General features: G+C 42.6%; 1 protein-coding gene across 2 annotated transcripts; it reads left to right on the top strand.

The window, feature by feature from the left end:
• The first annotated feature begins 53 nt into the window (after nucleotides 1-53).
• rab11fip5b (RAB11 family interacting protein 5b (class I)) lies at nucleotides 54-14,861 on the top strand. Of its 2 annotated transcripts, XM_027022700.3 has the most exons (6): nucleotides 54-1,577; nucleotides 3,513-4,021; nucleotides 5,360-5,921; nucleotides 6,756-9,248; nucleotides 10,300-10,441; nucleotides 12,720-14,861. In XM_027022700.3, the coding sequence occupies exons 1-6, from the start codon at nucleotides 1,201-1,203 to the stop codon at nucleotides 12,978-12,980; spliced, it is 4,344 nt and encodes a 1,447-aa protein (XP_026878501.2). In that variant the 5' UTR covers nucleotides 54-1,200; the 3' UTR covers nucleotides 12,981-14,861. The 2 variants fall into 2 exon arrangements, with proteins under 2 accessions (XP_026878501.2, XP_026878502.2); XM_027022701.3 differs by lacking the exon at nucleotides 6,756-9,248.
• The last annotated feature ends 377 nt before the right edge of the window (nucleotides 14,862-15,238 follow it).

Below are 15,238 nucleotides of genomic sequence, written 5' to 3' on the forward strand. Positions count from 1 at the left end.
TTTTAAAATTCGTTTGTGTTCTTTATTCAAATGTGGTCAGATTCATTAGTCGTGCACTGATTCGTTGACATTAAGACTTTGTCCAGTAGATGGCACTAGAGTCCGCACCTTCAGAGTCCACTGCAGCGCTTTAGCACGGGACGTACTAGAATCGCCGTCCCAGCCCACACCGCCTCCTCAACCACCGTTACGCTGACTAGGGCAAAAAATAACGACATTATAACCAGTTCTTGAAATCAGTAAATCCATACTGCCCAAATGAATTATGCGAACTTAAGAATTCAGCACCTATAACTTTTACAATTACTTTTCATTTAAAAAGGACCCTTTAATTATGCACGATAACTTTTTACTCCGCTTATATTATCGATTTTGTTATGCAAACGGTTACTTATTTTAAGTAGACTACATTTAGACTTCATTTCACTTAGAATTAATTTCAGATTAATTTGTTGTATAACGCGGGCATGTCTATGGATTGCATAACAGGAGTGGCGGCTGGGCTAGTCCAGATGAAAATAATTCTCTGCGACATGGGACGCTTTAACTGAGATTACGTCCGTCGTTGGCTGCGAACTCCACCCCAGCTCTCCGCGGAGTCAGGCTCCGAGATTGCCGCAATGCACAAAACAATGTCGGGACCATCGGTGCGACCTCGAACGAGCTTTTCCCACCGGTTTTCGAAAAGCTATTTAAAACGTCCTAATGCAAAGGTTTAAAACACGAATTATTTAACTGCATGTACAGATGACATCCACTGCAAAGACTTTATGCTGCCTTTCTCTTTAAGTCTACAGAGTACTTTATTGCAGGCCCCCAGACCGTGGACCGAGGGCGGGCCGCGCGCAGCACAGTGAGTTGTCAAAAATGTTGTTTTGAGGATGCAGGAACTGACGCGCGAACGTCCAGTAACGTCCACTCCAGTGATTTGCACTGCATTTTTGTCGTTCTTTTGCCGTGATCGTTACGAAAACCAAATCGGCGTGCATACGTTTCTTTATACTGCTTTGCTGGAGATAATGTGGAGAAACATTGCACTGGCTTAATCGAGCGCACGTAGTAACGGTCTGGAGCGGGGGGGGGGGGGAGGGAGGGGAGGAGGAGGAGGAGGGGGCGAACCAGACGGCTAGCTGCTGAAGCGACGCTTAGGTAATCGCTCAGTCTCCGTGGGACAAACTAAACAGGACGATCGCGTAAGGGATGCCTCTGATCAGCTTGGACGACGATGATCAGAGATGGGTCCCGACACATGTCAACGCAATTGTCCTTCGAGCGAGGGGTCTGCGAACGAAGAGCAAGCAAGGAAGCCGATATGTCTACACGATTGTACAGGTGGGGAAGGAGAAGTACACCACGGGGTTGGTGGAGAAGGCCTCCGAGCCAGAATGGAACGAAGAATGTTCTTTCGAACTGCTGCCCGGGCTGCTGGAGGCAGGGCCGGGCGCGTGTCCCCCGGGAAATAGTAACTTGGTCTTCACCGTGATGCATCGGGTGTTGATCGGACTAGACGTATTCCTCGGTCAAGCCGTTGTCCCACTGGACAAAGTCTTTCAGGATCGAATGTGTCCTAGGAGTGAGTAAGTATTAACCTTTCACCGCAGAGTGAACGCGTCTCCGCGTGGAGAGGCGTCCACGTTCCCTGCCCTTCTCCACGCATTCCCACACGACAACTGCTCGGCTGTAGCGCCGTCGCTTAATGACATGTATGACAGTCATCGGTGCTATTTACGGTGCAGTAAGTGGATGGGAACAAATTAACTTATTTGTGGCGCTGTACGTACTATAGCAAGTACAAGCAAAGAAACTTATATTTGGGCAGGAAGTGAAACGCGCTGTTTCTCCCTGTTGGCACTGAAGTGAGATATTTGACACATAAATCCTTTGGTGGTTAAGGCTGAGGCATTTGTACTACCCATATTAGGCGAGAGAGAATAAGGTTCTCTTGTGATTCTGGAAAAGGTCATGGTAACAAATGAATGAAAACATATATATATATCTATTTCTATTTCTATAGGATTCACCACATGTCATTCAGGTGAGAACCAGTGAGCAAATTCTGTTGTCACTGGGAAGAGCAGTACAGCACGGATTGCACTAAGGCAATTCAGCTAGCTACTCAAGTCAGCGGTACATTAACCGTTGGCTCGCTGGCTGGATGTGCAGAGAAAAGCTCCAGCAGGTGCCAGGACCATGACAGCACCGGCAATAAACACGTCATATAAGCATCCTCCCAAATGAGAGCGCTCAAAGCCCTGAATCCGTATGTCCTCTAATACACAAGCCAATGCATTTCAATTCACTGTTCATTCCTTAGATGCTGTTGTGGTAGTCATTTTAATGGAGCCACGTGCTGGGTTTTTTAAAGATAACTGAGCTTAGCTATATTTCAGAAAGGTGAGGGTACTGGGCACACAACCAGAAGGGGGAGGTTGGTGAAGCTTACTGAGGTACAGTATTGTTACTATCATGTTTCGATGTGGACTCTTCTCTATAGATTTCCTTTAGAGCCTGGACTAAAAATCAAACCATTGTATAAGAAAAAGCCTCTTGTCTTTCAAAGTAGTAACTGATCTTCCTGGCAGTCTTTCACCTGCACAAGCATGTTCTATGGTTGAATATCCATTTGTTACCATAGAGCTGTGCAGCAGCCCATCTACAGCAGAAGCGTGATGGAGAAATTCTTCAATGTCCAGGTCCTACAGGTTTTCCAGCTTCCCTTTATCTAGGAGTCAGCTGCAGCGACAAAATAGCCAACCAATTACATTCAGCATTTAATCAACTGTGTGATTACAAAATCCAGGACTGCTCTATGGGTTGTCAGACTTGTGTTATATGTGGCTCTACCATGTTGACTATTCTGAAATAGTCTGATGTGTTTACAAGATAAAGACTACAATGTGGGAGCTTCAGTTGCACTCCCGTTAGCTGGACATGTCAGGGCCTGTGCCGTTTTTAAACGCTTGACTCACATGCACAGGCACATGGGAAAGATGTCCAGGCCTGCACACTGTATCATCATTCAGCAGACATTAAATTGGGAGGGAGGTAGCACTGCACACATCTGGCTTTCATTATGCTCAGTGCAAACCCACCCCACTAACACACACACTCTCACTCTCACTCACTCTCACTCTCTCTCTCTCTCTCTCTCTCTCCATTTTTCTGGTCTCACTGCACATGTCTTTGTTGTGTTCCTATGTGGTACTGCATGTGAGACTAGAAATGGGGGTTAAATAGTTTGAATGCTGCTCCTCTCTTGAACAAAGATGCAGTGATCCTTAGATGCAGCAAGCTAGAGGCCTCCACTGGCTCCTGGACAGAACTATGATTTATATTTGCTGCTATGAAAAGCCCTTTGCTTTGCTGGAGAGTTAACTAGTATGCACAGAAGTGAATGAGAATATCATAAGCACTTGCCAGATGTGTTGAATAATGGATATGGCTGGTATATATATTGGAGCACCCTGTAGCGCAGTGTATTGTAGTGTGTGTGATGTGTGTCTCGGGCGCAGGTGGCTAAAGCTGCATTCTAAAGCTGGGCGTAAAGAGAAGGAGCGCGGTGAGCTGCAGTTCACCATCCGGTTCACCCGCAACAACATGACTGCCAGCATGTACGACCTGAGCGTCCAGGAAAAGCCTCGCTCGGCATTCGGCAGGCTCAAGGAGCGCGTCACGGGCAAGAAACGAGTCGCGGACGTCGAGTCCTCCTCGGCCATCCTGCCCGGGCGCTACGCTGCTCTCTCCAGCTCGGCCAGCCAGACCTTCGCAGAGGATGGGCAGGGGGAGATGCCAGGAGAAGAAGAGAGCGGAGATGAACGCAAGAGCAAGATGAAGGATTTCTTCCTGAAGGGGAAGCCGAAGAAGAGCTCGGACACGCATTCCTGCTCGTCACTCGCCTCGGAGAGCAGCGCGACGTCGTCAGCTGGGGATCCGTTTGTTCCCATAGAGCTGAGCAGCACGCCCATCTACAGCAGCAGGGTGATGGAGCCCTTCCGCACCAACTCAGAAGGGGGAGGAAAAGGTAAGAGTTGGTGGAAAGCCATCTGAAAACTGAATGGGAAAGCTACGGGAAAAAAAAAACGAAGTGGCACTTCCAGCGTTCTGTATTTGAAGACTGAATGAAGATGTTGGTGGAGCTGTTTAGCTTAATGCAAAACCCAACAAGCAAAGACATGGAAAAAAAAAAAAAAAAAAAAAAAAACATTTAGAATTTTTAAAAATTATATGCTATTTTCTGTTTGCCTTGTATCCATCAAAATCAAAGCCTACCTTGGCCCTCAATTTGTAATCTCAGTTGTGTCTAATGATATGACATTAATTTGTGTTGGGCAAAACTACCTTTACAATTCTCATTTTGGCCTTACATCATGTTTTCTAACCTGCTGATAAAAGTGTTCTTTGTCTGGACTACTACCTGACATAACAGTTTACTCACATTAATTAACAGTGTTACTAAATTCAGTATTATCGCACCATTGTTAAACTAGATAATATACAGAAAATGTTTTAAAAGCACACTGAAATAATCTCACCATGCATAGATAGATACACACATGTATTAATATTCATGTCGCACTAAGCAGTAGCATAAAAATCTTTGCTAGGTTAGCTAGCTAGATACTGTAAGAATACTCACCACAAAACACAACTTCATATGCAGCCATGTCCATATAACCTGCTGTTATAAATGGTTAAAGATTAAATAAGTAGCAATGCCTAGCCAACACTGTTTATAGATAAATAACATTACCTAGGAAGCAAACCTCTGAACATTTAACTTAACCACGATACCAACAGCTATCACTTAGCTAAATACAGTAAAAGTAATCCAATTTATCCTGTTGAACAATGCACAGGCTACTTTGCTAGCACTGATCAGACTTATATAAACAAAGGTAAGCTAACCTAATTAACTGTCAAATACACCTTCAGAGTGTAACCAACACGGGCTTGGCATACTTTAAGGTTTTGAAATGGCAATGCCAATGCTAATTCTTGATGTTAGCTAATTTCTGTGACTAGATAACTTTGGGAGATCAATTTAGCCAACAGTATACAACAGCGAGATACAAAGCAGCCTGTGCATACAGCGAATACAAGAAATACAAGCACACCTTCAGGTGGCATGTTGAGCATTACTATCTACTGTATCTGAATCTTTCACCGTAACTTTCTGATATACGTTTATTCGGTTTATTTTTCAGTGCTTTTGCTAGTCTACTTTTATTTCCGCTATAGATATTGATTCAAATATGCAACAACGCAGTTTTTTTTCTGTACTGTTTGGCTTTCAACCCGCATTATCTTAATGTATCGATTCTCTTGTTTTCTCGGTGTGTGTACATTGTGCACTGTGCAGTTCCTGAAGTGATGACCCACAAGCGTGCGTACAGTGATGAAGCCAGTAAGATTGCGACAGCCTCACGATCCTGCCCTGCTGTGGAGAATCTGAAAGGCCAGGGCATGCCGCTCTCAAAGTCCACCCTCTGCATCAACGGCAGTCACATCTATACCTCAGAGCCCGTCTCCCCTAAAAGTGGCCTACCGGTGAAGCGCACACTGCTGGAGAAGTGTTCTCCCCTCTCTCGCTCCCTGCAGAACCTCACCCGCCGCGGCGACGACTCGCAGAAGGCCGACAGGAGGTGCGGGTCCATCGACGGGAGCAGAAAAGAGGCTGAGAGAGAGGCAGAAGGCCCTGCAGCTCTTGGAGCTGTGGGCCTTGAGGGGAAGCCGATGCAGGCGACCGCCCCGATGGCGGCTGCATCTGGTGGTATGGAAGGTAAGAAGTTGAAGAGGACTCTGTTCTCCAGCGGGAGGAGTGACTCCCTCCCAGCTAAGCACGAGCAGGGCCAGGCATCCGGCCCACAGGAAGGACGCTTGCGAGGCTGGTTCGGTTCCAGTGACACCCAGGTGAAGTCAAGGTGAGTGAGCCCACTTAAGCACTTAAATTACAGAGCATCTAGAAGTACTGATCCCAAATGACCTTGATAGACTCAGACAAATCAATGTTGCCTGAAGCTTCTTTGTTTGTCTGTACAGGTTTACAGCTTGTGATCTTGAACTTAAAATTTTAGGAGTCTATAAAAAACTGTTATCAGTTTTCTGGTTATTTGTGTTTTTGCTGCTTCAAATGTTTCTCTTTCATCTTTAGTGGTGCAAGCATGCAGACCTTTCTAGTGTTTTTGCAGAAAAAAGGCTCCATCATTGATATTTTTTGCTAATTATGTATTGTTTATACATGCTCATATTTTTGAAACTTGTTTGTTTCATTGAAATGTCATTTATCTTAAATTAATTTGAGCTCATTGGATTTTTTTTTTACATTTTGCATTTGCTTTGCTATGCTGTTTTTTGTGTCTGTATTTTATAGCAGTAATGTTTGGAGATTGGATACATTTACTGCTTTATTACAGTTTACTCCATTTTATTTAGGACAATCAGTACTTTCAGAGTAAAAAGTGTCAGTTAGTTTTTCCACTGTACCCTAGTTAGCATTTACTATGAAAAAAAATGGAAATTGTTGATGCATTATAATTCAGAGCTGTCTTGTAGTACTATTTCAGTAATTCTTGCAAAGACCCTAAAAATGCCAAAATCCAACTGATACATAGTTTGAGTCCAAACCATGATCCATGCCTGTGTTTCTCTGGTGTAGAGACATTTTTGTCTTCTAGAAAACACTGGCTATGGCAGGGATTACGGCCCTGATAAGCATGGATATGATTAAGAGGACTACTTGTGCCTTCCCTCCACAGGCTGGGAGTCTCTTCTAAAGTAGACAGAAGCCCAGACACATCCTCCTCCCTTCCTCCCTGTTTACCCAACCTGCCACCAAGCTCTCTCCCTGTTGATTCTGCTACTGGCCATGTGTCACCCTCTAGTCTCAGCAGTCACATTCATTCATTCACCCACCCTTCACCTCCATCCCCCTCCATCTCCCTCTCCAACCCTTTCCTCACAAGACTGCAGAGGAACCCATTTTTTGAGGAGCTCATAGCTGAGGAGGCTTTGAAATCTCCTCCTGCATGTTATACCAGCTCACCCTTCAGCCCAACTCATTTGGCATTCCCTCCCAGGCCTGGCTTACCGAGCCCTGCACGTGGTGACATGCAAAACCAAATGGCCTCCATAAAGAGAGAGAGGCCTCAGAGTGTAGCTAGGCAAAGGTCCCTCCCTGCCTTAATGGCAGTAACACCAGAGATTGTGAACTCCAATAACATTAATGCATGCCGATCTTCATTTGGGAACGTTGGGGAATGGGATGACTTTGAGGCCTTTGCCACTAGCCGTCTCAAGTCACCGACGGGAACTCCCACTCAGCAGCCCCCACCCCTGCTTGTGCCCTCAGGACCCAATCCTCACCCAGTGGTGAACCATATACTCAAACCAAAAAATGGGATCGGGATTGAAGAAGTCAGTGAGGGAACCCCCAGATACTTGGGCATGCCTCCTTTACCCCCAAGGAAGCACACAAGGACCGAGGTGCCAGTCCGAGAGAGGTCCTCAGACAGCTGGCTCAACCGGGCACAGGAGCTGGCTATCCAGAAAGAAGCATGTCTACTATACCAGACAGACTTAGCCTCACTTCAGCAACTTAGAGAGACAGGAAGCCAAGTCTCCCCTGTAGATAAAGACTCTTCACACTGTGCTGATCAGGAGCTGAATATTAATGTGCATGCCCTGTCACATACTGCTCAAAGGCCCAGAGATGAAAATCTGAATATTTTAGAAGGAAGAGTAGAGAGGGTTTTGGCTAATGGGGGCTTCGGTCCTAGTTTGGCAGGGAGTAATGGTGGTAAACCTGTGGAAAATGGCCCCACCTTTGGCTTTGATCAGAATATTGCACCTCAGAATGAGTATGAAGGTATACAGGAAAACACTGAAAGTGATCACACTGTGCCAAACATGCCAATGTGCCAATCAGATGACACAACTGTGAGTGAGTCATTATGCAGTTTCTTTGTGATGCAGTCAAAGCCAGAATCCCCTTGTGAACTGAACTCAACACCAAAGCTGACTTGTAGTCCACAAAATGAGAACATAACAAATAGTGGGGACATCATTGCACTATCTGCTCGAGATTCCAATAACAACACAAATGATCCTTCACAGTTTGCTTTCATTGATTCTGACAGCTCACGTTCGGACCTGAAGCAAAGCAGTTTTGGAATGATGGGTAAAAACAGTAAAAAAGCGTCTACACAATGCCACAATGCTTCTGCCTTGGAGTCCTTGGGAAATGTTTTGCTACTATGCAGGTCTTTCCAGGGGAATCCTGAAGATCTGCAAAACAAAATGAATACAGAGCCAGTGAGGTGTTCCCCAAATAAGCCTCCAGACCAGAGTCCAGTTTGTAAAGACATATCGCAACAGGTCCCTATTACAGCTGTAACTCCCACCAATGACCATTTGAAATCCTTCTTCTTTGAGGAACCTTGTGACAGCTTAAAAGGACCTGGCTCCAGCAGGACCAAACCCAAGGAGAGCATAAGTGATTTAAAAGATATTTCTTCAGTGTTTGCCTGCCAACGACCTCCTTCAGACTGTAATGTGACGAATGTGTCAGGGCATTACAAAGAGAGCTCTGTGACTTCACAAACAGCTTCTCGCATAAGCAGAGATGACGGCAGCACAACAGCACAGCTCAAACCTGAGGCGACTGAGGACAAGCCAGGCTTCGATGCTGTGTGTGCGGGTGGAGGCTGTCTGACTGAGCTGAAGACTAAAGTTGGTGAACTTGAGGCAGAAGAAAAGACTGACAAGGGCCCTCTTTTGGAGAACTGTGAAATGGGCATGAGTTTCAAAGACTTGCATGCCCGAGTAGCGCCACAAAGCCCAAGAAGCCCTTTCAACCCTGAAGTACGATCGGCACGCATAAGAACACGGTCCACTAGCAACTCCCCCAAAGCAGACCCTGGTACAGTTTCATCTGCACCAGTCTCTGACATAGACTCAAGCAGACCTCATTCTCTCTTGGACCTCCCTTGGCACGGCTCTGTTTCTCCATCCTCTTGTCTACCAGCTGGCATGGCTTCCCACCAATTCCCTGACCCTGCTCCAGCTCCCGCTCCAGACCCCATCCCAACCTCCCTCATATGCCCCCAGACCGCAACACCCGGTACGGGAAGCACTCTGCCCGGGGTGCCCTTCACAGCCTCCGCAGCCCAGCCGCAGGTTACTGCACGGCATACTCTTTGCCCAGAGGAGGCACAGCCAACTAGCGGCCTCCCTCCCCTTGAGGAGAGCAGGTGAGACCTCAGTGCCTCCAAGAACATATCCACCCCTACCCTCTTCCTGCACCTGAGACACGCAATCCAGTCTGGCATCCAGGTGCAGGAGGACAGGGTCACATATGTGCCTGTGTTTGTGCTGGCCAACTGTTCTTCTGCTTCTTCACCATCTCAATCCAATCTGGTCTCTTATATCTGGTGTATTGCGCTGGGCGTCCCTGGTCCATCTCCTGTTCAGGCGCTGGGTTCAGCTTTATTCATGTGTCACTTCTGTTTCTTTTGCTGATTTTCTTTCTTTTGCTTCTTCTTTTGACTATTTTTGGTTTCTGCTTCTCATGCATCTCTTTTGCTGCATGTTGTACCCCTTGAAATAGTGCTGTCTAGTTTGAACTAGTAAGCTCTTTAAAGTACATGTGATATTTAGTGTTAGAGTGATGTTGTAATGGCATTCGAAAACTGTTTCTAACAGCTTTCTAACACCCACATTTAGTGTATTTTTGTCCATTTTAGTTAGGCCAGGTAAGGCTGCATGATAAAAAAAAAAAAATTGAATACCATATAGATATTTTAAATTATCAAATAGATGTTACATTAGTACATGTTGTGATTGCACTATGCCTAATACACTGGTGGACCCATAATGTGACACGTCCTGCATTACTGTACCATGATTTATTTAAAGTTGATAGATCATGTAAATGCCTGAATTAATTAATTCCACCCCAGAGCACTTATTAGGAGTGTGTCAGTTGATTAAATGATATGTGTTTGCATATTTCTGTGACATCAGTATTGCAGATGCCAGTACTGCAAAATTAAGAGTCACTGTTTTGTGTTTTTCTAATATCAGACGGTGTGACCAAATGTTCCAAGAAACTCTTAAACATTTTCATCAAGACAGTCCTTTTTCATATTTGGGATTTTAACGTTGCTGTAATGAAATGGAAAGGAAAATAGAAACCCTGTGCCTACTTTGTATTGCTTGCTTAACCTTGCACTAAAACTCTACTGTTTCCGATGATAGAGGATCCTACTATTTGATTTCCCTGTACTGGTGCTATCTGTGCAGCCCTCACCCAGTGAAGCCCCTGATCACAGTAGTGCAAGGTGAAAAGAGATCCGAGGGCCGTTCAGTGCTGGAGAAACTCCGCTCCTCCATCCATCCAGGACGCTCCGCACAGCAGGCCGCAGCTGAGCCAGAGAAAACCCAGGTACTGCTGCCTCATCACTCCAGGCTTCAGCTGTAACCCGGCTAGCTTACGATCCTGATAGCTGGTTAACATTTGAACTTCAAAATCACACTGCAGTCTCAAAAAGCGAATTTTTACTCCAATAACTATATATAGCTGTTAGCTGGTGAAATAGATGGGGTCGTATATTGGCTTGAAGCTATGCAGTAGCGTCAGACTGCATCCTATGTAAAGAACTTCAGACATGGGGAATTCTATAGAAGAACCTTATCTGGCTACCTGTAACTAAATTTTAGATTAGTCCAAGATGATTTTTTGAAAATTAATTTCCATTATTTCAGTAGTGTATTTTAGGCAAGACTAAAGTTAAGACCTAATTTGTCGCTATACTTGATAAAAGAACAGGCAGCCCTGCAAAACAGTGTCTTCAATACTTGGTTAAGGAAGGAGTACCAAGAGCTGCTTGAAAAAAGCCAGTCAAACAGTCCATCAAAACGTGCTGAATGCCTTTCGTGAATGCCTTTTTTCCATTTTTTTCTTTTTTCCCCTTCGTTCCACCCTCTTTTTCTAACAGGTATGTTTTAAGGGCCCCCTCTTTGTTGACTTTGCCCCAATGTTAAAAAGGTCACAGAATCCTCTACTATGGAAATCCTCTATCTTTTTTGAGACATTTAAAAAATGTTAAAGTTCTGTTGTTGTTTATAGTTCTCAAACAATTCATAGGCTATTCAGTACACATAATTCCTTATGGGGCAATGAATCATGATCTTAAATTCATAGATTTGAATTTTAATGGTCTAAAGAATCCCATAGAAAGAGCCAAAATATTACCTAAAATGATAAAATGTTTAAACATACTGTGGCTAGTATTTATCCAAGAAACACACCTAATCAACATTGAATGGCTAAAAAAGTTGGGGTATAAAAAAAACATTTTTTCATACTTTAAACAGGGCAGGAGAAGCATTCTGTTCTTGAAGGCCATCAATTTCGCACATACAGCTGAACATATAGACAAAGTTGGGCATTTTCTTCTGATAAAGAGGAATGTAGATATTAATCATGATGTGACCTTCTGCAATATATATTCACCACAGCATAATGAATATTCCAGGTTGGATTACTTTCTAATATTGGACATAAGTAGATGTAGAATTAAGGACTATACTGTAGGCCAGAGTGATTTATCAGACCATCAGGCAATCTCTAACTATTTCTCGTCACAGTTTCTCCAAAAATAAATTATGCTGAATTAATATTGAGATTTTAAATTAATCATCCTTAAAGGAATTTAATAAAGAGGGGTTAAGAACATGTTTAGAGAAGATTAATTATAAATAAATAAATAATGTGTCCCATTCAGTACTTTAAGATGCAGTTAAAGCATTTCAAGGGTAATTGACAAAAATGTGAATGCACAAAATTAATAATTTGCAGAACATACTGAGAAAGGAATCATAGTTTAACCAAACCCCTGTAACCAAACTCGAACCAAACCTCAAATCAAACCAAACTTATAAAGGAAGCATAGTTTAACAAAATTCCTGAAAGCAAATTTCTAGACTCTTACGAAATGGAAAGAGGATGCATGAGTCTATGCAGTTTTAAGAATTAGTACATCTCTGTTCAAAGCATACCACTGATATGATGGGGCATTTAAATGACGCTTTTATCCAAAGCAACTTACAATTATGAGTGAGTACAACTTGAGCAATTGAGGGTTAAGGGCCTTGCTCAAGGGCCCAACAGTGGCAACTTGGCAGTGGTGGGGCTTGAACTGGCACCCTTCCAGTTACAAGTCAAGTACCTTAACCACTGAGCTACCTCTAGAAATATGCATTTCCCTATACAGTCACTGTTGGGAAGTGGAGAAATGATTAAAACTGTGTACACTCTGCTGAGTCTTTAATTCTCTCTGGACCTGCATAGACATTAAGTAAATACAATTTGAACAGAGATATTAATCTATTGGCATTTATGATTGTTTTAAGCCAGCTCACCTTGATTGTAGATTCAGAACATAGACTCATAAAACAAACACATCAAACCTAAAACAGTTGGAACATTTGAAATTTGAATATAATTTGAAAAGAAAATATTTTTTTAGGTATGTTCAGATCAGGCATTACTCATGAAAAGAAATTATTACTTATAAAATAAATAAATTCTATAACAGCAACAGTAGAAATTTTCATTAATGCTTATAAAAGTGGAACAATTATTGAAAAAAAAAAAAAAGAGATACTTTTCTGAATGAGCGACCCCTCTGCGGCTTCGGTTTCTCTGTCCCTGCGGGCAGGTGTGGATGTCGGAGGCAAGGGCCCACTACCAGACACTAACCAACATGGAGCTGATAGCGCTGCTCCTACAGCAGGAGCTGGAGGCGGAACATCAGCGCGCCGAGTCCGAGCTGCAGGCCACATTGCTGGAGAGGCGTGAGGCCGAGCTGAGGAAGCTGAAGGTGCAGGTGCGCGACCTGGAGGACTACATCGACAAGCTGCTCGTGCGCATCATGGAGCAGACACCAACCCTGCTGCAGGTGCGTGCCCGGCCCAAGTGACAATACCTGCTCACGGCCACTAGGTGTCGCCACACTACTGCCCTGATTACCAAGACACAGCTAAGCTCTGCATGCACCCTGCAACATTTTTTCCCACCTAAAGCATATTGCAATGAGAAACTATCACATGCTTATGTTGCCTCTATAGAGTGCATTGCTGTAAAAGTCTTTTTGGTTTAAATACACTGATAACTGAATCTCTGCGGGGTATTTACATGACATACTGTCACCTACAGATCATTTAGAATTAAAGGCCATCCAAGCTCTTTTCCACAGTGTTACTTATAAACATGTTTAAAAATAATACTCTTGTTTAATGCAAATCAAATACTGCCTGTGGGGAAATGCACTTTATTCCTGTTACAGATCTGTTTTTTCTAATACATAATAAAGGGGTTAATTGTTCAAAAACAAAGGGAAAATCAATTCATATAATGATGAGAAAAATAAATACCTAGTTATCTTTATGACTTTCCTTCAACATCAGCAAAGCCTCTCACGGAGTTTTGAATAGTTTGTGTTCTTGGGAACCATAGCCCAGATTTTTATCTGACCTAACCATTTTATGTCCAATCTCTGCAATTATAAGATGTGATAAGAATGCAATGACAATTTGGGAAATGCCTCATGTCTGATCTTTGTGCAGGAATGCTTTCATAAAAAGTAGCTCTGCTTTTCTTTTTTTCTTTTTTTTCCTTGTTTGAAAAGGTTATGCAAAAGATCTAAGGAAAAAGATCTTGTTTCTCATGGTTTATTTTTCTGGTGAATAATTCAGTAATGTGCTTCCAAGTGTTTAAATGAATGACAACTACTCAGGTTGGTCAGTAGAGTGCAGTAATATAAAGTTCCCTAAATGGGCAGGAATTCTATTATGGCCATACTAAAGATTTTGTCTTATATGAGACTTGTTAAAATTCTCCTTTCCACTATGTATGTAAATATTTTGTTTCATCTGAGACTACTTTCAAAGACACCCACACAGTGTATTATGCAAAGTGTTGATACTTAAGATAGACAGCTTGCCCTTAATAATCCAGTAAAATGAAAGAAAATGTATCATATACTACTGAGCACTTGCACAGAAGGAGAGGCTCTCTTTGTATACACCTACGTCTTAGCTATGCAATACTAGCTTCGCTGCATCTGAAGTCACTAGTCCTCCCACAACCTTTTTCATTACATTGCTTTCGCAGCTGATCACTGCAAAATTAATCAAACATGCAAACTAAAATAACTAAGCTACAAATTTTTTTTTTTTTTTTTTTTTTTTTATGTTAACAGTAGCCTTTATTGTGGTTGTACAAGAATGCAATAAGGGTGTTTGTTCAAAAGACTTCCTGATGTTCGCTGACATTCATTGAATATTACTTTGATACAGTATCTCACAGATATTCATTTTATTTTTTTATTATGTAGTACAACTCATTTTGTTTGTTAGGTTGCCATACTTTTTCTAAGGAATTTATCAAAAGATTCCCTCTGCAGATGCAATGAATATATTAATATTAATAAATATTAAAATGCTTGAACTTCAGGACCAAGGGAATTTGACATTAGAGTTCACGCAACCGAAGGTTTACCAAATGCTCAGTTGTTTTTTTGGCTGTAAGATTTGCAGAGTACGTGGTTTTATTTCATTTATCAGCAAAATATTTTAAAGTATTTTTTTTTAAATTATTCCCTTGTGAACCTTTTTGAAGTGATCTTCTCTATCAAAAGTCCACTGTGACAGTACATTGTTAATTTGACACTTCTACAAATAATACTTTGTGTTGCATAGTTTATCATTTTAATATACGAGGCATCCATTTGTTTTTATCGTTTTATTTATTTTAAGCAGTTTAATTTCCAGTTATTTGACAATAAAGTTGTAAAAACGTGTATCCTGTTTCTGCTGTTTTGACTGCTTGTTTTTTTCCACTTGGTCCTACAGTGCTGTGAATTTTTTTGTTTTTTCCTTTTAAGTATACTGAAACAGTACTGGTATATTATCTGCCTAATTCACAATATTGCAACGTCAGTGCAGAATAAGAACCAGCGATTTGCCATTTCTGCTCAAAGCATTTTCATGTATTAAACAGTGGGGTCTTTGAAGAGATATACAGATATATATATACACACACACACACACACACACACACACACACAAAAACCAAACAAACACAAACCAGCATAACGGGGTAACTAATCTTAACGGGTGCACACTGGGGGGGAGAGGTTATGCAAACGACATATACTCCACGAAGACAGCAGGACAC

The sequence above is a fragment of the Electrophorus electricus genome, chromosome 16 (assembly GCF_041902795.1).
Source record: "Electrophorus electricus isolate QZ-2024a chromosome 16, ASM4190279v1, whole genome shotgun sequence".
Classification (NCBI taxonomy): domain Eukaryota; kingdom Metazoa; phylum Chordata; class Actinopteri; order Gymnotiformes; family Gymnotidae; genus Electrophorus; species Electrophorus electricus.